Raw genomic sequence first — 22343 nt, forward strand, 5'->3', positions numbered from 1 at the left:
AGTGCCACCATTGATAAAAAGCAGTCATTTGTCAGTATGGCACCGAAACGAAAGAAAACGGGATTTCAACCGTCCTCTTCTTTTAATGAGATTGTGCCTGAGATTGAAGATGAGATTGTTGAAGCGTACGCTGAGCAATTAGGGGACGACGACACCGATCTTCATCTAGACAAATTACCCCATGTATTGGACAAGTTGAACATACCCGACTGTTTCACTGGTGATATAAAGACAGCTGTGGACTATTACTACCAATTCATGCATAACCGAAGCTACAATATTGACGACGTTAATATGAAACAACGAAACACGCGAGAGGTGATTTTTGCATTCACAATTACAACATCTACACAAACCGCAGACGATACATCCGATATCATTGACATCGACAAACTAATACGGCATCTAAATATGCTAGTCAAGTTTCGGAATAATTATCGACATATAGTATCCACATGGAAGATGCTCATTCAAGAGTCGAGTGAATCAAATTGTCCCAACACCGACCCCATAAACATTGAAACTTTCCAAATGACACTCCCCACTTTGAAAAACGTCAAGACCTCATTGAATTTGGATAACGATTCTCATACTAAAACACCGTTGAACGATGGCTTCTTGATTGATATGTTGGGATGTTGCCAGCATGATGAAAAAGAGCATTTGATAAACTACTCATTCGATAAACAAGGTGCATCCATCATGATTAAGGATTTTGCTGTCATATTGGGCAAGCTTGGGGAGCTTGATGAGGAGGATGTGTAGGCGAGGATGCTATTGATATATTTGGCGTGTTTTTGAAGAGCCCTTTCCTCTCTATGTGTTGATTCCTTTTTGGGTGTGTAGTTTGCGTTGTATATCCCTCTTTATAAACTAACCTTGAAATTCAACACCAAAAGTAAAAGCAATATACTCAAATTAACCAAAAGTAGCACCACAACAGTCAATCTAGTCACGGGGAACTCTTGTTTCATTAATGCTCGCTGAACGGTGAAAAACCGATACATGCCAAACAATATCGTCAATATGCCCAATATTATACACATTCCACCAATGGGTCGACATAGTGCAATTACAGTATCGGAAATATTGTGATTGAATAAAGACGTTGATGCAGAGGATGCAGCTGATGAAGGATGAGGCAATGGTTGTGAGATTTCAGGACATTGAGATTTCTCTTCGAGTCGATAAAACTGCATGAATCCGATACCAAATGTGACAAATGCGAGCGATGTTCGAGTCCAGGAAAGAAACGTTCGTTCATTGGCTAGCTGGGAACTCTTTGTTAGTAGGGCAATTGACAGCGGAGTACAATGGTGGTTGATAATGTGCGCATTGCCTATTTGTTTAGGTTTAATACATACATGATCTCTGGCCACTGACCCTTTGTTGGGCAAGTTGATTTGGAATTTGAACACGTCCTTCAATGTAGATGGAGATTTCTTCTCATGATGAGTATAAGAATTCTCCAGATCAGTCATTTCCAATTCTAGTAAGAAGCACCGAGGTACAGTAGCAGGGAGTTTAGCCACCTTTTAATTTTTTTTTATAAAGTATAGGTATGCAGCGAATACCTCTGTCAATGATGTGAAAGGATACTTTGATGTCACATTTTTGTGAATTGTGAAATATCTTTATTTTGCGCGCGTGTGATTTTTTTTTTTTTTTTTTTGGGTGCTCGAGTAACACACAAGGTAAAAAGGGTTATCGATTTACACTTTGAAATGGCAGTAATTATTCTCAGTACATTAGCACGATACCCTTGATTTCAGAGCCTCCTGTGTTGCATATTACAACACAGAAACGACCTTCCTTTCTTACTCAAAAGAAGTTTGAAATCACAGCCATGAAAAAAAGGTATATTCTAGAGTTTGTTTGCATCCATCAAAGAGGACAAAACAAAGTTTTGAGAAGGAAAAACTTGTTGTCAAGGAGATGACGCACTTGTGTATTGTCTCGGAGATAACAATTGCCCAAAATACGAGTCCAAAAGTGATAAAGTCATTAACGATTGTCAATACAAATACTGTGGCTTTGAATTAGGGGGCGTCCTGTCCCACAAACATGTCTTTCACGTTGCGAATAAAGGTTTCTCTTGATTTCATTTGTGACATCTTTTTGCAGTTATAATACATGTTAGAAAAGCAAGTTAGAAATTGGTTATAAATCATATTAAAACAATACTGTAGAAAACTTGCTAGATTGTAATACACTCTATCTAATCTCTCATTTCATCTCCTGCTTCGTGTTCTTCTTCTTCTTCATCATCATCGCCAGCAGCATTGGTGAACATCAATGTTTCTCCATTGTCAATAACCTGCCACAATCCAACACCATCATACTCAAACATACAATCCTCCAATTGCTGTATAGTAAAACCTTTACCAATTACTCTATCTTTGATATCTTGCATCGACAAATTACGCTTCAACAGTCCATCACGATCATCAATGGCCATTGATCGAATGATTTGGAAAATCTTGGAAGTTGAGGACTCATCTTCTCTAGCCAAGGCATTTGCTTCTTCATCGGCATATAATGAACTCTTACTCACCTCAATCAACCTCAATGCTTCGTCAACATCTTCCATTGTAACAGTCTCTTCAAACCTCAACCTTGCCAACGCTTGCGATAAACGTAATATACCCAACAATGTTCTTGGTGTAATGTGACTAAACTTCTTTATCGATCCTTCATTTCGATACGACTCCTTTCTCATGGTTATATACGATTGAACAACATAGTCCCCAACTTCTTTTGGAACAACTGGACGATAAGTCTTGGCTTTGGAAATGTATTCACGAATCGTTTTGGAATCAATTGGAGTTTGCTCTTCCTCCACAATGGTATTGTTGTCCATGGTAACATCTTCCACTATATCAGGCTGCTTATTATGCATGTGAACATAAGTAACATGCCGAGCCAACATTTCATCATTTTCTCTATTTGGTTGATCCAATATCAAAAACATGATATCGAATCTGGATAAAAGTGCAGCTGGTAAATTGATATTTTCATGAGGTGACAATTTGGTATTGTATCTTCCATACAAGGGATTTGCTGCTGCCAAAATTGATGTCCTTGCATTCAAAGTTGTTGTTATACCAGCTTTGGAAATGGAGATTGTTTGTTGTTCCATTACTTCATGAATTGCAGTACGATCAGTTTCATCCATCTTGTCAAACTCATCAATACAACAAATACCATTATCGGCCAAAACAAGAGCACCACCTTCCAAAATCATTTCATCAGTTACGGGGTCTCTTAAGACCGCCGCAGTCAAACCAACTCCTGAAGAACCTCTACCTGTGGTGTAAACAGATCTTGGAGCAATCTTGTTTATTGCCTTCAACAATTGCGATTTGGCAACACCAGGATCTCCCATTAGACAAACATTTATATCACCTCTGATTTTCAATCCATCACCAATCTCCTTGGTAACACCACCACAAAGAAGAAGCAATAAAATCTTTTTAATATCCAAATGTCCATAAATTTCAGGAGCAATCGACTTGGCCAACCTATCGTAAACGTTAGCTGATCCATATCTCAATTGCACCAACCTAGCATCAGTTGTGTCATTCAAATGCATCAATTCATATTGTTTCTTGTGTTGTCTGACATATTGTCCCTCAAGGTAAGTTTCAGTCAATAGCCCAGCTTTCAAAGCACGGAAACCGGTGTATGGCAACGGCATAAATATACCCGATACATCAACAGTATCACCGGGATTCATTGATCTCACCAAATCACCATTGACGTGGATGGACATTGTTCTAGGGATATGTCCCACTGGTACTTGATTTGACATTTCCTGGATCTTGACTTCTTGGAAACTGGAAAATTTGGACGCACGAGTGGACATGAATAAATGTCCTTTGACATTATCGGCTGAGCAAATGGGGGAGTTACACGTTGACAATGGCGTAAACACTCTTGAATTGACTTCTTGGAAAATTTCATACCCACATTTATCACAAGTATAGGCAACAACCAAAACATTGGGCTTCACATCACTGACCCTGGTAACAATGCCTCTCAAGGTAATGTAATGCCCGACATGTTTTCCTTTAACTTGCCTAACTGATAATGATTTATCATGATCCAAAGTCAATGGCTTGAAATACAAACAATATCTTCTTGTCAATCTTGCTGGAAACAAGTTTGGGTCAGTAGGGTTAGCAATGTTGTCCTGCTCACTAGGTTGTGAAAGTCCATCCCTTAATTGATTCAATTCATCCAAAGCTTCTTGTTCAACACGCTGGTTTCTTATTCTTCTTTGGCTTAAAATGACATCCAACACGTCATCTTGGTATGATACATCCCTCGTTGGCTCTGGCATCAATTGATCAATAACATCACTGAAAATATCCACAAACCGATGTGTATTGATCATAATAGTATTGAACAAATGTCTCAGCTCTTGATAAATGGATGTAGACTCAGCATCAAAATTTTGTAAAAACTTCTTCAAGTCATCAAATTCAATATATATGGTGGTAGTCTCTCGATTAGCAACTTTTTGCAAGATGTTCATATACTTACCCTGATGAAGTGGTACGTCGCCATCTTGTTCCTGTTGCTCCACCAATTCATCAATGTCAACGGATGTATCTTTGAAATTTTGTATAAAGTCACGAATAATCTCCTTACAATCGGCGTAGTTGACTTTGACCTGGATTGAAGGAAGTATAGCAGCCGCCGTAGTGGTTGCAACTGAAGTAGCCATGATTGATAAGCTGAATGAGCTGATGGGTATCTAAACGTTAAAGGAGAAGAAAGAGTTGTTGGCTATTGATGTGTTGCAAAGAATCCTTCTGTGAGTGAAAGAAATAGAAAAAAAAAAAAAAATTCGAAACGACGCGTGCGAAATTTCATTTCCTAACTGGGAATAATTATTGAATATCCACCTTTCACTACACAAACCTTGCCCATGTGGCATGCCATTTCAGTAGCTATCTAATTATCTATCGTTATATTTAAGAAAACACAAACTATATCTTATACAATGACCAGCATTATTATGATCCCTGTACTAAGACAGTCATACAGACATTAAATTGACCAAAGCAAATGCTGCTGATCTTTCCTCTTCGTTAGCATTTGCACTTACTGCGGTGTTTTCCTGATTACTGTTTTCTACCTTTACTGTACTTTCCCCTACTTCCAACTCGTTCTTAACTTCGAAAACATCAGTATTGTGCTTCTGCTGTCTCAAAAATTCGGGCCCTATTGACTGCCAATCCTCCTCATCGGTGTCGCTGGAAACACTGCTGCTTCTTTGGTGAAGTTGTTGCTGCAGCAGCAGCAGTAACTGTTGATGATGCTGCTGCTGTTGTTGTTGTTGTTGTTTTAATGGCTGTTGATTATTCAGTGACAGAGATTTCAACTGTTGTCGTATACTATTCAAAGTCGATCGTTCGTGTGACTCATTGAATGAAGACTTGCGCCTGCTCTTATTTGCTTTGGCGGCTTCCTCATTATGAATAATGTAATGACGACCACCAGTGTTTGAGCCCCATGAACCAACCGGTGATGTATTACTTGCCGAAACAGGAGATGCACCAAACACGGCGCTTCGAACATCAATGGCTTCACCACTTCCACCAACACTTTCACTATTACCACCTAGTCCAGCCGAGCTATAGTTAAATGCAATAGCAGGCGGTGGCAGACTTATTGAAACGGTCGAGTTTCGACCTGAAGAAGTGGATGCAATAAAACTCTCCAAATTTTCGATCGAATTCAACCTGGATCGAGTGATAAAAGTAGGGTTATTCAAAAGATGTGTGTGGTGAGGATGATGTGTTGCGTGGTAATGTCTCAATGCTGAAGGTTTAGTCACTGAGCTTGGAGCTGATGAACTTGATTTCCTTCTTCTTGCTGCAGCTTTACCATCGTATGATGATGCTGTAGAAGAAATTGGAGGCGGGCTTACCTTTGAAGGAACCCTGTTGGCAAATCTGAGAGGGGGTGACAGTTTCTTTGGTTTTGACTTGTGATGCTGGCTGGCCGATTTGATTGCAGTTTCATCAAATGCAAACATTTCTTCATCTTCGTCATCGAGTACAGCATCTTGATCAGAACTATTCAAAGGCTCATCTTCGCCCCTTTGATGGTTTAGTTTATGTCTGCCATTCCTTATTAGCCTTTCATCTAGGCCAGAAATGTCATCATCATCATCATCATCATCAAAATCCACTTCATCCTCATCTTCCTCCTCCTCAAGGTCTTTAAAGCGATCATCGTCTTCGTCTTCACTATCAGAAGCAATTGCATTGTCGATCCTCTCATTGGGTAATCTAATATTATGCAAGTTCTTCACTGAATTCGTTATAGACTCTCTTCTTGCTCCATTTTTGTCTAAAGCAGTCAGTGTGCCGCCACTGCCACTGCCACTGCCACTGCCACTTCCGTCTTTCCTGTTTTTCGACCATCCGAGCTTCAAATTAGTTTGGTTCCTCAAATCGTTGATATTAATCACCTTCGTCTCCAGATCCACCGAGTGTGGCTTTAGTTGCTTACCCAATTTCTTCTTATAGGAAGCATCTTGTCCCTCAGGCAGTACTGATTGAGGTGTTCCTGTCACATGATGTTGTTGCTGTTGTTCTCGCTGCTCTCTCTGTTCAGTTCCTTCAGTAACAATGTAATCACTATCAACTTTCCTTACTGCCCACTGACCCCAACCAATCTTTTCAAATACCACATTGTTGGTAGGATCCACTTGCTCCATAGCAGCCATAATCAATCTTCTTTGTTTGCTCAAACTCAACAATTCAAATGAGGGAACTTCCAAAGTCAATTGGGCTGTTATATGACGTATAGGTAATGGACCCTTTTTTATTAACAAGTTTGCCAATCGAGTAGGAGTGATTTTCGAGGCGACTTGCATTCCTTCTGGTGACGACGTTGATAATAGAAACTTCTTTTGTGTAGTTGACAAGTTGCCTACATTGTTGTCATGTACGTGTTCATGTGCATTTCCATGTCCATGTACACGTGGTGGGGTGGTGGAGTCAAAAGGTGGGGACAATATTTGTGACTGTGGTTGTGCATGTTGATGTTGGTGTTGTGGCTGCTTTTGAGGAAGTAAGGGGAGCGGTAACTTCTGTGGCATGCTCTGCTCTGCTAGTTTAAAGGAACCATTTGGTGTTGGGCTTTGACTCTGAGTGTGGTTGTCAATTGTGTGGCTGTTTATGTTATTGTTGTTATTCTCCGAAGCGTGACTCCTCGAGGCGGGGATATCGGTGGAGCCTATACCGTTGGAGCTGCCTGGTTGATGCAGGTGTTGCGGTTGCAGTTGCAGTTGCAGTTGCAGTTGCAGATGCTGCATATAGTTGTATATTGGTGTCAGTTGGACGTGATTGGCAATATTGCGGTTATCTATGTGACTCATACTGAAACCCTCACTATCTTCAAGCTTGTTTTGAAATTTGCTTGCAAGTTGTATAGTGGCGTTTTACAATGATAAAAGTTGTGATGTAGATTGTAGCAGTAGTATTAGTTCTAAATGATACTGAGTAATGTATGTAGTTTTCGTTCAAGTAGAGTTTGTATTGGGCTTTTAATAGTTGTGTGGTTGTGTGTATATTTATATTTTTCACAAATTTCAATCAGACAGACAATTTTGAGAAAAACACCCACCCACACACACACACACACACACATACACACACATATAGATATTAGTAGTGTATCATGGTTAAAAAAATTCAGATTAGAATATATATATATATACATACATAAGTACTGCATATAATGTTGTAGTATATTTTCTTTATCATATGTCATGAACGTGTTTTTTTAGTTTTGGTTTTATTTATATATTAGGATTAATCCACTCTTTAATTTTATCCCAAAGTAGAGTGTGACAAACACACACACACACACACGTTGTCTTTCTCAACTCACACAAAATGGTGGTTATCATATAAACTCAAGTAGTTATTGAACAACTATTCCAATGGCCAAAAACAGCCAAAAACTAGCCACCAACACTTTATTAGCAATACATGACTACATGGCCCTTTAAGCAGGCTTCACAGAGAGCTCCTTGTAAAATTTGAACTCGTGGTGAAAAATACTTGCTGTGTTAACTACAGTTGTAGTTGTAGTAGGTTGTTACATCAACTACCCAGTCATTTAATCGAGTTCTCTAGAACCCAGTAACCAAAACGGAATTCAGTGGAAGGATCAAGAAATTCTCTGTGCATACAACAACAACAAAAAAATAAGAAACGTTTAAACTTTTTCCCAAATAGGCAATTGGGTTACTCTAAGAAAAATAACCGAAATACACCAACTACGGAGCAACTATTGCAGTCTACAAAGTAATCCTGCCGATTAAAGCTGAGTATATCACTCTTTGTTGACTGGTTGTCGAAATTGCGAGAATGCTGTTTCTTCCCTGCAAATGCGCTTAAATTAAAAAAAGACATGAGATATAACATGACTTACAAGCCTCAATTTGCCACCAAAGTTATTCATGACAACCAGCCATTTTGCTGAGAACACCTTTGCATCTGAGGAATAGGTGTCAACACGTACACTTATCTTGTTATTAGAAAAAGAAACTACCTAGCGTGTTTCCTATGTTGTTTGTCATGTGTTGTGGCGGGGTGGGGTGAGTGGAAAATTGATTTCTGCCCTGCATATTCGTAGAGAACTGAAAACCAAATAATGACGTAACTTTTGTAAATCATGCATTTTTCCAACACCCATCACCCCTCATTCAGTTTTGATCATCAAAACTAGAAAGAAAAAAGAAGAACGCTTTCCCCTCGTAAACTGCTTCCAGTGCCTCATTTCTCCTTCACGCGCTAATATTAATACTTGTTCCAAGTAAAGAATACGTAATCATTCAATCAAAAAAAAAAAAAAATTAGAAAAAAAAAATGTCAGGTCTGTGTAACTTAATTCTCGTAAATTCAAATCTTCATTGGTGTAATATTGCATTTACAGTGATTCAAAGTTTTACCGATAACTCGCGAATCAAGAAAAGCAAAGCAAAAAGGTCCTTTTCATATCGTCTACTTCTCATTCACTACCCCTACAAAGTCTATGCATTTCAAATTGAAAACTAGTCAAATAGAGCAAAACAAGACTTTTTTTTTTTCCTCTCTTCTACATATGTAATTTTTGGTTTTGTATTGTTCACCACTCTCGCCCATCCCTTCTATCTCATCTCATCTTTCCTTTTCTCTCTCTCACTCTCTGCCACTCCCTTATACCCCATCAACTGTAAATGTCCAATCACCACTAACAGGATCATACTTGACATACTTCATATCAGGCAACTTTTGCAAATTCTCAATGTGCAACTTGACAACATCAGAATGCGGATCCAATATAGGCAAACGATCAACTTTATTCAATGGCCAACAATTATGCAACGTGATTTCTGCTGGCAAGTTCAATCCTTCACCACGACGTGGCTTCAAATCATCATCGGGATAGATAATACATGACTTTGTGTCAAACTCAACAAGGGAAAACAAGTCGTCGAGATTCAACATTGTTGATAAATCAACTGGCTCGAGGAATTGCAAATACCCATACCCTTTGCGACCAATCTTGAAGTTGGCGATTGATTTGAGCTCGGTTAATGATTTCGTCTTCAATTGAGAAATGGGTGGTGATGACCAATACCCATCTTTAGTAACTTCTTTTGCATCTTGGTCACCATTCTCTTGCGTAGTGAGTTCCTTATCCCTTTTTGCTTCATCCTTGTTGTCACCATTAAGAACAACTTTAGCATTGCTGGAATCAACAGCAACATTACCACCATTTTCTTTAGTATTCTCCTCGTAATCGAGACTCTTGTCATTCTTCTTGTCGCCATCCAACGCAAACGAAACTTGTTTTGGTGAGTTTCCATCACCATCACCATCACCATCACTAATTGCCAAATTGTATTTCCCATTGTTACTCTTTTCAACAACCAACTTTTTGAAATTGTTATTTGGACGGAAAATGTCAGATGTAATGATAGCCAGATCAGTAACTGGTGTGAAAAGATGATCGCTCTTTTGCTTGAAAAGATCATCTTGCGCTTTCTCCACTGTGGTCTTGGTGGCAGATGAGGGCGAAGGCAATACACTGACTTTGTACAATGGTGTGATTCTCTGCGCTGTGCTGCCCAATGTCACCACTTTTTTGTTTTGAGATGGGATTGCCAAAGATCTTCTGAGGATAGTAGCTCTAGGCTTTTGTTCAGTACCATAGCCCAGTGCCTGCTGTTGTTGAGGTGTAGTACCCGAAATCGATTGGAATAACGGATTCTGCCCATATGGATCTTGCGAGTTGATATTGGCCAACGGTTGGGTTTGTTGTTGTTGAGTCTTTTGTAAAAACAGTGGCTGCCCTGATTGCTGTTGTTGTTGCTGTTGCTGCTGCTGTTGTTGCTGCTGTTGTTGATTATTAGCATTGCCAAATAATCCACCTCCTAAACCGCCTGTACCACCAGTCGCTCCTCCTTGATTGGATCCAAATAAACCACCCCCAGTTGCCCCACTAGTGTTGTTGGCACCACCAAACAATCCACCCGATGTGTTACCACCCTGTTGAGCATTTCCAAAAAGACCACCACCAGAAGTAGTTGATCCAGCTGGCTTGGAACCAAACAAGCCACCTCCAGTATTCGATCCCCCAAACAAGCCACCACCTTGTTGCTGCTGTTGCTGTGGTTGATTTTGCTGTGCACCACCACCAAACAAGCCTCCGCCAGTGGTCCCGCTCTGTTGTGTGTTGCCAAATAAACCACCACCAGTCGCAGGCTTAGCTCCAAATAAGCCTCCACCTTGTTGTTGTTGTTGTTGCTGTTGTTGTTGCAGGTTATTTTGTTGACCAAATAGTCCTCCGCCTCCAGTAGTGCTTGTGGTTCCCGAGTTTCCACCAAACAAACCACCACCTGTCGCAGGTTTGGAGCCAAAAAGACCACCACCAGTTGCACCAGCATTGTTGTTAGCTTGACCACCAAATAAACCACCACCTGCATTGGTATTCCCTTGTTGACCAAACATGGAAGTAGACCCTGCTGGCTTGGCACCAAATAGCCCGCCACCTTGCTGTTGATTTTGTTGAGCACCGCCTCCAAAAAGCCCACCACCTTGTTGTTGGTTACCACTTTGTTGGCCAAACAACCCGCCACCAGTCGATCCGAATCCAGTGCTTGGCTTAGCACCAAATCCCAGTGACTGTTGCTGTTGTCCACCAAATAACCCACCACCAGTAGTAGTACCAGTATTGGATTGGCCAAATGCATTACCTGTGTTTGATTGCCCGAATCCACTTGAAGCACCTCCAAAACCTCCACCAGTGTTGGATCCACCAAACAATCCACCACCTTGTTGTTGGGTATTATTAGCCTGTCCAAATGGAGAAGCACCTGTGTTTCCGAAACCACCACCACCACCAGATGAACCAAATGCGGAGGTGTTACCAGTGCCAAACCCAGTCGCCGGTTTTTGTCCAAATGCATTGGTCGAGCCTCCACCAGCACCACCAGCACCACCAAACAACCCACCACCAGTATTGGTATTAGCTGCTCCAAATCCAGTCGCTGGTTTATTTGCTCCAAATGCATTGCTTGCGTTGTTTGCTCCAAATGGAGACGCCTGTTGCTGTGTTGACCCAAACGCTCCTGACGACCCAAATGGTGATGCAGCCGGCTTGTTGAAACTGGAACCAAATCCGGATGCTGTATTTCCAGTGTTACCAAATGGTGAAGTGTTAGATTGTCCTCCAAATAGTCCTCCTCCTGTAGATGGTTGTTGCTGCGAAGCCCCACCAAATCCAAATCCAGTGCCAGTGCTAGTGTTGGCGGCACTTCCAAAAGCACCTCCTCCAGCAGCAGTAGCCCCCTGGTTCCCAAACCTTCTTCCTTGTTCATAGTCCTTTAATCTCAACTCTTCAAACGAATAGTTCTTGTACTCTGGCATACAACATATATTTTGAAACACATTGTTTATATTTGCTGTATCCTTTTCACTAAACGGTGTAAATGGCTTGACAGCAGTACCATTGTTGACATTGGGATCACCTTGCACTCCTCCAAAGGCATTTGTTGTTGTTGCTGATGATGATGATGCGCCAAACGGTGAAGCAGTGGTATTGTTCGCTGCCGGCGAACCAAATCCAAAAGATGTGGTACCTGCAGGCTTGCTACCAAAGAGTCCACCACCAGTTCCAGTATTTGAGGAGCCAAATGCAGAAGTTCCTTGAGTATTACCTCCAAACACTGATGATGCCGGTTGCTGAGGTTGTCCAAAAGGAGATGCAGATGCATTGGTGTTATTAGCTTGGCTTGATCCAAACAATCCACCTCCACCACCAGTAGCACCAGGGGCATTACTTCCAAAAGCCAGTGTTCCAGTATTTCCAGACCCAAAAACATTGCTGGACCCAAAAGCTGATGTTGGATTGGATGCAGTACTGCCAAATAATCCTCCTCCTGTGTTTGTATTTGTCGCTCCAAATGGTGATGCGCCCGTATTTGCATTTGTATTTGTAGCTGTGTTGGCGCCCCCACCAAAAGGTGAGTTATTATTGGCAGTGTTGGCGCCAAACCCTCCAAAACCTGAAGATGTGCCTCCTCCAAACATTACAATTGGTAGGGTTGTTTAGAGTCAATTGTGATTGATTTCAGAAAAGTGAGAAACTTTTTTTGAAGGAGGTTGAACCAAAGTTATATTGTTTTTTTTTCCTCCTTTATACGCTTTATTGTTTTCTAGTGTCACTACAAACAAATATATACATATAAGCACATACAGAATGAAAAAAGGCATCTTGTATGCTTCGTGTATGCTTCTATTTTGCACCCGCTTTCCTCTTCTTAACCATCTTTGTAATATCACCATTCTTTTCCTCCTCTTTAGCCCTCTTTTTCGACTTCACATCAAATTTTTTCAATTGCTCCTCTCTTTCTTTCTTACCAAGAGCCCAAAGCTCATCTCTTTTAGCGATGAATTCCGCATCATCTTTTGACCTCCCTTCAAGCCATTCAAGAAGTTTAATTTCTTCTCCGTATATCTCGTCATTATCACCCACGGGTGTTTCCAACACAATGGGGATACCTTGTAGTCTCTCACAATTTGCAATCGCTCTAAATACTTCCAATCCCAAGAATCCTTGACCCAACTTCTGATGTAAATCACGATTAGCACCTAAAGGAGCTTTTGAGTCATTCAAATGTATTGCACTGAGATACTCGGCACCAATTATGTCATCAAACTGCTTAAGAAACGCATCCCATTTCTCCTCGTCAGTGATGTCGTATCCAGCAGCAAAAGAATGGCACGTATCTAAACACACCCCTACACGAGATTTGTCGTCCACCAATTCAATAACTTCACGTATATCTTTCAAATCAGATCCAATAAGGTTCCCGTGCCCAGCCATATTTTCAATAACAATCTTGACAAAATCAGTCTCTTTTATCGCTTTATTGATATTGGTAGCAAGTTGCTTCAATGCTTGTTGCCGATCACCATCTAAACTCGATCCCGGATGGAAATTATACAATCCGATATTCAATTGTTCACATCGTTTCAAATCATCAAGAAACGAGTCGTACGCTTTAGCTTCCTTTTCCGGATCAGGATTGGCCAAATTTATAAAATACGAACCATGAGGCAAGATATCGGTCCTAGGGTTATAATTGTACTGTTTGCACAATTCAGCAAACTTGGCAATATCATCCGGCTTCAATGCTGGAGAAACCCATTTACGTGGGGATTTCAAAAACAAGGCAAAACTATTACCGCCGATATTCATTGCATTGGTAACGGCTTTGTAGATCCCACCGGACATACCTACATGGGCGCCAAACTTGAACTTGCTTTGGAGATTCCGTTCATACGTGAATGGTTTTTCAACTTTGACTTTTGGTGCTTTACTGGGAGAAAATAGTTAGTGTCTGAATTTGAGAAAGGGTGTAATACCTGAATCGTATACATACACTTTTGGTGGCATGGTCTCTATTGAAGGAGAATTTTGGGGCGTTTGTATACGGAATTGGAGTGTATTGGTCGTATATCCTTCTTTTAAAACGCGTACTGAAGAGAAAGAAGTCAAAAAAAAAAAAAAAAACAACATAAATGTGAAATTGCGTAATGATGATGATGAAGAAGAAGAGGGAATTAAAAAAAAAAAAACAAAAAAAATCGTATCCACAGTAATTCAATAGATAAGCACAACAGCATCTAACCACTGAATGTCCACCATTACCAACACAAGACTATCGATACTCCGATATATTTCTGCATTCTTTGTTCCCGATGCAAGTCTACATTCGCGACAGAAATGGATACTAGGGCTTATCAATCTATCAGCGGTTGTTGTACTATGGGTCTCGTCAAGTTTCTTGGTGAATGCCATTGTTGAAGACGAATCATATCGCAAGCCATTTTTCATTACGTGGATAAATACAAGTTGCTTCAGCTTCTACATTATCCCCTATCTCAAATTCAAAAAATTGTCATTGCGTCAGTTTTGCAAAAGGTTCACCAATGAATATAAATACCATCAAATACCAAACAAAGATGGAGATGGATTGATTAGAAGCTATGGGTCGGATGAAGATTTGAATACTGTTGTAGCGACACAAGTGGAACAAGGAGAAGGACAATCCCATCTGGAGAATTTGACATGCGTTGAATCCATTGGTGATGATAATGCACAGCCAGATAACCCATTGGATATAAACATTTACGACACCTTTAAATTATCAGTGCAGTTTATAATTCTTTGGTATTCGGCAAACTTGGTGACGAATGCGTCGTTGTCGTATACTTCGGTTGCATCACAAACCATACTTTCATCAACATCCTCCTTCTTTACATTGATTATTGGATACTTGGTATCAGTTGAGAGCATCAACCAGAACAAAATAATGGGTATTCTATTAAGCTTTTCAGGGGTTTTGATTGTTACCAAAGCAGACACATTGGACGATAGCCCGAACCGAGACGTAGGACGCTCTACATTGGTGATTTTGTGGGGCAACTTGTTGGCATTATCAGGAGCACTCATTTACGGCATTTACACAATATTGTTGAAATTCAAGACATCAGTGCCCAACTCCCACAAAGAACGCAATTTAAACACTCACTTGTTTTTCGGGTTTGTGGGGTTGATTTGCTTTTTGGGTCTATGGCCAATCCTCATCATTTTGCACTTTACAAAAGTGGAAATTTGGTCATTACCAACATCAAGAGAGATTTGGACTTGTCTAATTTTGAATGCAGTGATTACATTCATAAGTGATTTCTGTTGGTGTAATGCTGTGCTCCTAACTAGCCCGTTGACTGTGACTGTGGGGCTATCAATGGCTATACCGTTGGCTATGGTTGGTGATTGGATTTTGAAGGAGTTTAAAGTGAATTTGTTGTATGCGTTTGGTGCGGTAATCGTTACTACTGGGTTCTTGATTATAAATAAGGACGAAGAAGAGGAGTTTGTTGTTGATGAGTGAAAGAGAGGAGATGTGTAGTTGAGCAGTTTTAAGACCCATTGTATGGGTCAGACTGTGACCTCAATATTCAGAACACTGTATCTTCCTCATGCAAACAAGTCATTGACGAAGGAACGATTCTGTGTACTAGGTGTGAGTTTTGCATGCAGATTGACATTTCAAGTCGCTCTTTATTTCCAATTGTTCCAGGAGTAGGTAACACTTTTGTCGTTTTTATAGACTGTTCATAGCTAAGTGTATTATCGATCGAAGCAAGGACGCTATTAACTTGAGCTATGTTTATTTCATTATACGCTCCCTTGTTTCCTCGTAAAAAAAACACACTCAATTCCCGAATTACAACGAGACACTTTCTTTATCAATGGCTACATGGGACGAATATCACTACTACCATCACTATGGATTATCTTATCCTTTAGTTTCGTCTTGCTACTGTTTTGCCCTCAACCAATTCTAGCTCATGATCACAACAATGACAACAGCAATGCCTCCAATCAAGAACAGATCATTGTTGACATACACAATGGAGACTTGGCTCAACTACATGGCCATCGAAACTACTACACCGTGTTGATATTCACATCCTCTGATCCAGCACACGATTGCCAGCCTTGTCAACAAGTGGTTCCTATGGTTGAACAAGTTACCACTACGTATTTGGCGAGATACTTGACTTCGGAGACGTTGGCTATGAAATTTTACAAGATTGACTTGGCTGACATTTCAAATGCCGGTGTGTTCAGAGAGTTGGAGATGAATGATATACCTCACATATGGCTAGTTCCGCCAAGTCCAAGTAGCGGTAGAGAAGATGACACAGTTGAGAGTGTTTTTGATAGCCCGTTTATGGAGTATCCTTTGCGAAAGGCTTCACTTGAGGTGCAAGTTGTTGAGTTTGCTAAATTCTTGAGCGAGGTCTTGATGATTGACTTACATGTAGTTGAAAGAACAACTATAAATTCAAATGGCGGTGGCGCTGGCTCCTCCTCACAAAGTGGATTGAGTACATTTGCCAAGACGTTCATAATTACATTCACCATAGTTGCATTGCTTAAGAAAAAGGGACCTAGTTTCTTATCAACTACATCGAGATCCACCATCATGTGTTATTTTGCAATAACGATTATACTTTTTTGTATTGGAGGCTCTCAATTCACATTGCAGCGTCAATCGCCACTATTTACTAAAGATGAGGCATCAGGAGTACTAGTTTTTATAAGTGAGGGCAGTATGCATTACCAGTACGCCATTGAGATCTTTATTGTAGGGCTAAACTATGCATCCTTGGCTGCATCAGTGATAATCTTGATCAAATTGGGTAATTATCAAGTCACGGAAACCAGTTTTATCAAGGATGAGAAATTGAGAGCTTGGTTGATTGTGTTGGTTTCGGTTGCGGTTTACTGGTTGTACAGTTGTCTTACTAGTATTTTGTTGAAGAAGGACCCAGGGTATCCCTACCCATTAGCAAAATTGTTTTGATATATGTATATACATAGAGAGACAGAGACAGAGACAGAGACAGAGACAGAGATGGTATAGATCGACTTGTATATTGTATGAAGTTTTATGACGCGTAAAGAGTTTGAAAAATCAATGGTATTTGTTTTATTGGCGCGCAAAAATCAATACGAATTAGTCTTATTCCAGCATCCTTTCCTCAAACATGACTAGGAAAAGACCATTGATTACCGACTACTTCTCAAAAGTTGGGGCATCTCCCAAGAAGGTGAAAGGGTTTGATGATACAGTCCAAAGTGAAGAAATACCGAAAACGACAGTTCAAACCAAAACATTACCTTCCACTACCAATGAAATCCCCTCGTTTGATAAAGAGGAATGGATAAACAGTCTAAGTCCAGAACAGAAAGAGCTACTCCAATTAGAAATTGATACACTACACATTTCATGGTTGTCTATGCTATACAAAGAACTAACCAAGCCCTATTTCCTAAACTTGAAAAAGTTTCTTTTATCCCAACAGAAATCAAAGACGATTTTTCCCAAACCTCAAGATATCTACTCCTGGTCCAATTTAACCCCATTACCCAATGTGAAATGTCTCATACTAGGCCAAGACCCATACCACAACCACAACCAAGCGCATGGGTTGGCGTTTTCAGTGTTGGAACCTACACGACCACCGCCGTCGTTGGTCAACATCTACAAGACCTTGACCATAGACTTCCCCGATACTTTCAAAATACCCGACTACCAGCAGTTGTTGAAACAGGGTAAACCCGGTGGTGGCAACCTAAGTAAATGGGCCACCGACGGTGGGGTATTGATGCTCAATGCAGTTTTGACTGTTGAAGCTCACAAGGCCAATAGTCATGCCAATAAAGGATGGGAACAGTTTACTGAACAAGTGATTAGAGTAGCGTTGGAGTATCATGAGAAGCATAACAGTGGGTTTGTAATAATGGCATGGGGATCACCAGCGCAAAAGAGATTGAAACCGTTTGAAAAGATATTGAGTAGCGGCAAGAGTGATAGTAGCCAAGAAGGTTATGATGAAGAGGGCAAGTTTTTGGTGTTGAGGACTGTGCACCCATCTCCCTTATCTGCCCATAGAGGTTTTTTCAATCTGCAAGTGTTTAAGAAGTGCAACGATTGGTTAGAGAAGCATGGTAGAGATGTGATTGACTGGAGTGTAAGATGAAGGTTGGTAAAAGGAATGTTATAAGAAATTTAGTCACGTGAGTAGATATAAATAAGAAATAAACAAAAATAAATAAAAAAAAAAAGAAATTTTCAAATGTTTCGGAGGAAATTACCGCAGCAGTTGTATGAATGAGCATAACAAAATATATAAACAGATGTGTGTGTGTGTCTCTCTCTCTCTCTCTCCTTGGGGCAAATACACAGGAGCAAATATTTATTTATTTATTTATTTTTTTTTCCTTGTTTATATTGAAAGAGAATAGGTACACCGTTGTTCACATCACACATAGACACAACGTTTAGGCCATTCTAGTCTCAACCAACAACTTTCTTTCTTTCTTTCATCTTTCATCTACATCCCTAACACGCTTCAAATTACTTTGAAAACGCGAAATTTGCAAATATATTACTGGTGTGTAACTTTTGCAACCTTTTTGAGATCTAGTTACACAAAGAAAGCAGTCAGAAGCAGCAGAGATATATACTTCCTAGCTCCTACTTTATATACAGATAGATTGTAAGACTGTAAGACTGTAAGAGTTTTGGACTGAATGATTGTAAACCTAGATGCAACTGCAAATGAATATGTGAATGAGTTATGTGAAATTGGGGGAAATTTTAAGAAAGAGAAAAAAATTTTTAAAAAAAAAATAAAGAATCAAAATGTATCTCGTCTTACATACATAGACATACATAGACATACACATTAACATACACACATTAACATACACATTAACATACACAATCAATCAGAAAATGATTTCACCAAATATTCCCACAAAAAAAAAAAAAAAATTGAAAATGTTGGCTATATCCATTCAATAGGTTGTTGCCATTGGACTTGACTAAGTAAAACATATAGCAAACACATCATACATCTACATAACTACTTCGGAATACAAGTTTATACTTCAGATCAATGACTACCAAACATCTGACATCAGCATCATCGTCTTCACATACAACTGCAGATGGTAAACCAGAAACACAACAACAAAGACAACAAAGGTTTTTACTAGAAGTCGACGCCAAACATGCCTATGCTAATGACAAAGATGATGCCACCAAACGTTTCCAATACTTGCTTGGTCTAAGTGCCATTTTCAGAAAATTCATCGACCTCAATGCTTCAAAAGATCCAGAGTTCAAAAAGAGGGTTCGACAAATTGACAACAAACTGTCTTTTAAAGAATCTGTCAAGAATAACAGAAAGAAGAAAAACAGTAATAGCAGCAGACGTCGGAAAACTGAAAAGGAAGAAGATGCAGAATTGTTACAAGATGAAGAACACCAGGATGATGAAGAAAATCAACATACGGTCTTCACTGAATCTCCATCGTATATCAACGAAGGTACATTAAGAGAGTACCAAATTCAAGGCTTGAACTGGTTGATCTCACTATATGAAAATAGACTTAGTGGGATATTGGCTGATGAAATGGGGTTGGGCAAAACTTTACAAACTATTTCCTTCTTGGGATATCTTCGGTATGTAAAAAATATTGATGGACCTTTTATAATCATTGTTCCTAAATCTACATTGGACAATTGGAGAAGAGAATTTGCTAAATGGACCCCTGATGTCAATGTTGTTGTTCTTCAAGGAGACAAAGAGCAACGTGCAAACATCATTCAAGATCGATTATACCCTGCTGATTTTGATGTCTTGATTACTTCGTTTGAGATGGTGTTGAGAGAAAAGTCTGCATTGAAAAAATTTAGATGGGAATACATTGTTGTTGATGAAGCCCATCGGATCAAAAATGAACAAAGCTCACTATCGCAGATTATACGATTGTTTTATTCGAGAAACAGATTATTGATTACTGGAACCCCCTTGCAAAATAACCTTCATGAACTTTGGGCATTACTCAATTTCCTTTTACCTGATGTGTTTGGAGATTCTGAACAATTTGATGAAACATTTGATCAACAACAGAATAACGAATTAGACGAAAGGGCAAAAGCTGAAGAACAAGATAAAGTCATTCAAGAATTGCATCAACTTTTGAGCCCCTTTTTGCTCCGTCGTGTTAAGTCCGATGTTGAAAAATCATTGTTGCCGAAGATCGAAACCAATGTGTACACAGGTATGACCGACATGCAAGTCTCTTGGTATAAGAACTTGTTGGAGAAGGATATAGATGCTGTCAATGGAGTCGTTGGTAAAAGAGAGGGGAAGACAAGACTTTTGAATATTGTCATGCAATTGAGAAAATGTTGTAACCATCCATACTTGTTTGATGGAGCTGAACCGGGTCCACCATACACCACTGATGAACATTTGGTTTACAATTCGGGTAAAATGATTATCCTTGACAAGATGTTGAAAAAATTCAAGCAAGAGGGGAGCCGTGTATTGATTTTTTCCCAAATGTCTCGAGTTTTGGATATACTTGAAGATTATTGTTACTTCAGAGAGTATGAATATTGTCGTATTGATGGATCTACTGCTCATGAAGATCGTATTGAGGCTATTGACGAGTACAATGCTCCCGACTCTGACAAATTCATCTTTTTGTTAACTACAAGAGCCGGTGGGTTGGGCATCAACTTGACTTCAGCCGATATCGTCATCCTTTACGATTCCGACTGGAACCCCCAGGCAGATCTTCAGGCTATGGATAGGGCCCATAGAATAGGACAAAAGAAGCAAGTCAAGGTGTACCGTTTTGTTACTGAAAATGCCATTGAGGAAAAAGTATTGGAACGAGCAGCACAAAAATTGCGGTTGGATCAGTTAGTTATACAACAAGGAAGACAATCAAATGCAAATACCAATGTAGGCAGCTCAAAAGATGACCTTATTGAAATGATTCAACATGGAGCACAAAAGGTGTTTGAAGAGCTGAAGAGTACTGTTATTGATGACGACATTGAATCTATATTGGCACGAGGAGCAGAAAAGACCAAAACCATGAATGAAAAATTCAACAAGTTGGGATTGGAAGACTTGCAAAATTTCACTTCGGATGGATCAGCTTATCAGTGGAACGGACAAGATTTCACCAAGAAGGAAAATTCGGGAGCGCTTGGTTTCAGTTGGATTAATCCTTCCAAAAGAGTAAGGAAAGAGCAGACTTATTCTGTTGACAATTACTACAAAGATGTGTTGAAGCAGCCACCAACCGTCAAAGAGAAGCCACAAAAGCAAACAGTCATCAAACCGAAAGCACCCAAAGCATACACTTTCCAAGACCATCATTTTGCACCTAGTGGCTTGGAGGAGTTGTTGGAGCGAGAACAACTCAATTTCAAAAAGGATACCAATTTCCAATACTCTGTTGATGATTTTGGCGACTCAGATGAGGAATTCCTAGTTGAGGAAGACAAAGACGAATTGAGTCGTCGAGATAAGTGCAAGATTGAACAAGACAAAATTGACAATGTGGAGCCACTAACTGAAGAAGAAGTTGCTCTCAAGGACAAATTACTAGCCGAGAGCTTTTACACGTGGACGCGACGCGACTTTACAAATTTCATCCATGCCACTGCCAAATATGGGCGTGATTCATATGCCAAGATTGCGAAAGCAATGGGCAACAAGACGAGTCAAGAAGTGAAACGATACGGCACGAAATTCTGGAGCTCGTATCATGAAATTGATGGTTATGAAAAGTACATTTCTCAAATTGAAGCACAGGAAAAGAAACGCGACAAGTTGATGAATCAACAACGATTGTTAGTGGCCAAGATTGAAAACTTGGTTGATCCATGGGAAGATTTACCCATTGTGTACCCGCCCAATAACTCCAAGCGGATATATTCCAAAACTGAGGATAAGTTTTTGTTGAATTGCGTATACAAATACGGCATCAATGATGAACGATTAAATGACAAGATTAGACACGAGATTCAAAATTCCGATGTGTTCAAATTCGATTGGTTTATTCAATCGAGAACGAGTCAGGAGATTGGCCGCAGAGTCAATACGTTGCTTTTGGCAATTACGAGGGAAGTGGAAGGACCCCCGTTGAATAAAAAGCGGAAGTTGTTGGGTAATGCAAATTCGTCAAATAGTAGCTCGAGAGTAGGGTCAGTTGAACCGAGTCTAGGGTCGGACAAAGCCTGGCTGGAAACACCAGCAAAGTAAAGAAAAATTGATGAGATAGAATCAGAATCAGATTATGATATTCTTGTTGTAGTATTGTTGTAGTATTGTTAATTTTTTTTTTTTTTTTTTTTGCTAGATATACATACATAGTAA

General features: G+C 39.8%; 10 protein-coding genes across 10 annotated transcripts; 5 read left to right on the forward strand and 5 right to left on the reverse strand. All coding sequences in view use genetic code 12, as the record gives it.

Moving 5' to 3' along the window:
* Nucleotides 1-36: 36 nt before the first annotated feature.
* Nucleotides 37-765, forward strand: KGF57_004699 (uncharacterized protein; the record flags this gene model as incomplete). The annotated part of the gene is made up of 1 exon (XM_051754237.1): nt 37-765. The coding sequence occupies one exon, from the start codon at nt 37-39 to the stop codon at nt 763-765; it is 729 nt and encodes a 242-aa protein (XP_051606833.1).
* A 101-nt stretch (nt 766-866) lies between these two features.
* On the reverse strand, nt 867-1481 carry KGF57_004700 (YidH family protein; the record flags this gene model as incomplete). The annotated part of the gene is made up of 2 exons (XM_051754238.1): nt 867-1280; nt 1365-1481. 2 exons carry the CDS (start codon nt 1479-1481, stop codon nt 867-869), a joined length of 531 nt encoding a protein of 176 aa, XP_051606834.1.
* A 737-nt stretch (nt 1482-2218) lies between these two features.
* Nucleotides 2219-4729, reverse strand: CDC47 (DNA replication licensing factor MCM7; the record flags this gene model as incomplete). Its single annotated transcript, XM_051754239.1, has 1 exon — nt 2219-4729. One exon carries the CDS (start codon nt 4727-4729, stop codon nt 2219-2221), a length of 2511 nt encoding a protein of 836 aa, XP_051606835.1.
* A 315-nt stretch (nt 4730-5044) lies between these two features.
* On the reverse strand, nt 5045-7333 carry STB3 (Stb3p; the record flags this gene model as incomplete). The annotated part of the gene is made up of 1 exon (XM_051754240.1): nt 5045-7333. One exon carries the CDS (start codon nt 7331-7333, stop codon nt 5045-5047), a length of 2289 nt encoding a protein of 762 aa, XP_051606836.1.
* Nucleotides 7334-9224: 1891 nt separating this feature from the next.
* Nucleotides 9225-12602, reverse strand: KGF57_004703 (FG-nucleoporin; the record flags this gene model as incomplete). The annotated part of the gene is made up of 1 exon (XM_051754241.1): nt 9225-12602. One exon carries the CDS (start codon nt 12600-12602, stop codon nt 9225-9227), a length of 3378 nt encoding a protein of 1125 aa, XP_051606837.1.
* A 205-nt stretch (nt 12603-12807) lies between these two features.
* APN1 (DNA-(apurinic or apyrimidinic site) lyase) lies at nt 12808-13971 on the reverse strand (the record flags this gene model as incomplete). Its single annotated transcript, XM_051754242.1, has 2 exons — nt 12808-13894; nt 13958-13971. The coding sequence occupies 2 exons, from the start codon at nt 13969-13971 to the stop codon at nt 12808-12810; spliced, it is 1101 nt and encodes a 366-aa protein (XP_051606838.1).
* Nucleotides 13972-14212: 241 nt separating this feature from the next.
* KGF57_004705 (uncharacterized protein) lies at nt 14213-15472 on the forward strand (the record flags this gene model as incomplete). Its single annotated transcript, XM_051754243.1, has 1 exon — nt 14213-15472. One exon carries the CDS (start codon nt 14213-14215, stop codon nt 15470-15472), a length of 1260 nt encoding a protein of 419 aa, XP_051606839.1.
* A 369-nt stretch (nt 15473-15841) lies between these two features.
* KGF57_004706 (dolichyl-diphosphooligosaccharide--protein glycotransferase) lies at nt 15842-16954 on the forward strand (the record flags this gene model as incomplete). The annotated part of the gene is made up of 1 exon (XM_051754244.1): nt 15842-16954. The coding sequence occupies one exon, from the start codon at nt 15842-15844 to the stop codon at nt 16952-16954; it is 1113 nt and encodes a 370-aa protein (XP_051606840.1).
* A 184-nt stretch (nt 16955-17138) lies between these two features.
* On the forward strand, nt 17139-18134 carry KGF57_004707 (uracil-DNA glycosylase; the record flags this gene model as incomplete). The annotated part of the gene is made up of 1 exon (XM_051754245.1): nt 17139-18134. One exon carries the CDS (start codon nt 17139-17141, stop codon nt 18132-18134), a length of 996 nt encoding a protein of 331 aa, XP_051606841.1.
* A 921-nt stretch (nt 18135-19055) lies between these two features.
* Nucleotides 19056-22229, forward strand: ISW2 (DNA translocase; the record flags this gene model as incomplete). Its single annotated transcript, XM_051754247.1, has 1 exon — nt 19056-22229. One exon carries the CDS (start codon nt 19056-19058, stop codon nt 22227-22229), a length of 3174 nt encoding a protein of 1057 aa, XP_051606842.1.
* Between the last annotated feature and the right edge of the window lie 114 nt (nt 22230-22343).

Source organism: Candida theae, assembly GCF_024610275.1.
Source record: "Candida theae strain CBS 12239 chromosome Unknown scaffold17, whole genome shotgun sequence".
Lineage (NCBI taxonomy): Eukaryota > Fungi > Ascomycota > Pichiomycetes > Serinales > Debaryomycetaceae > Lodderomyces > Lodderomyces theae.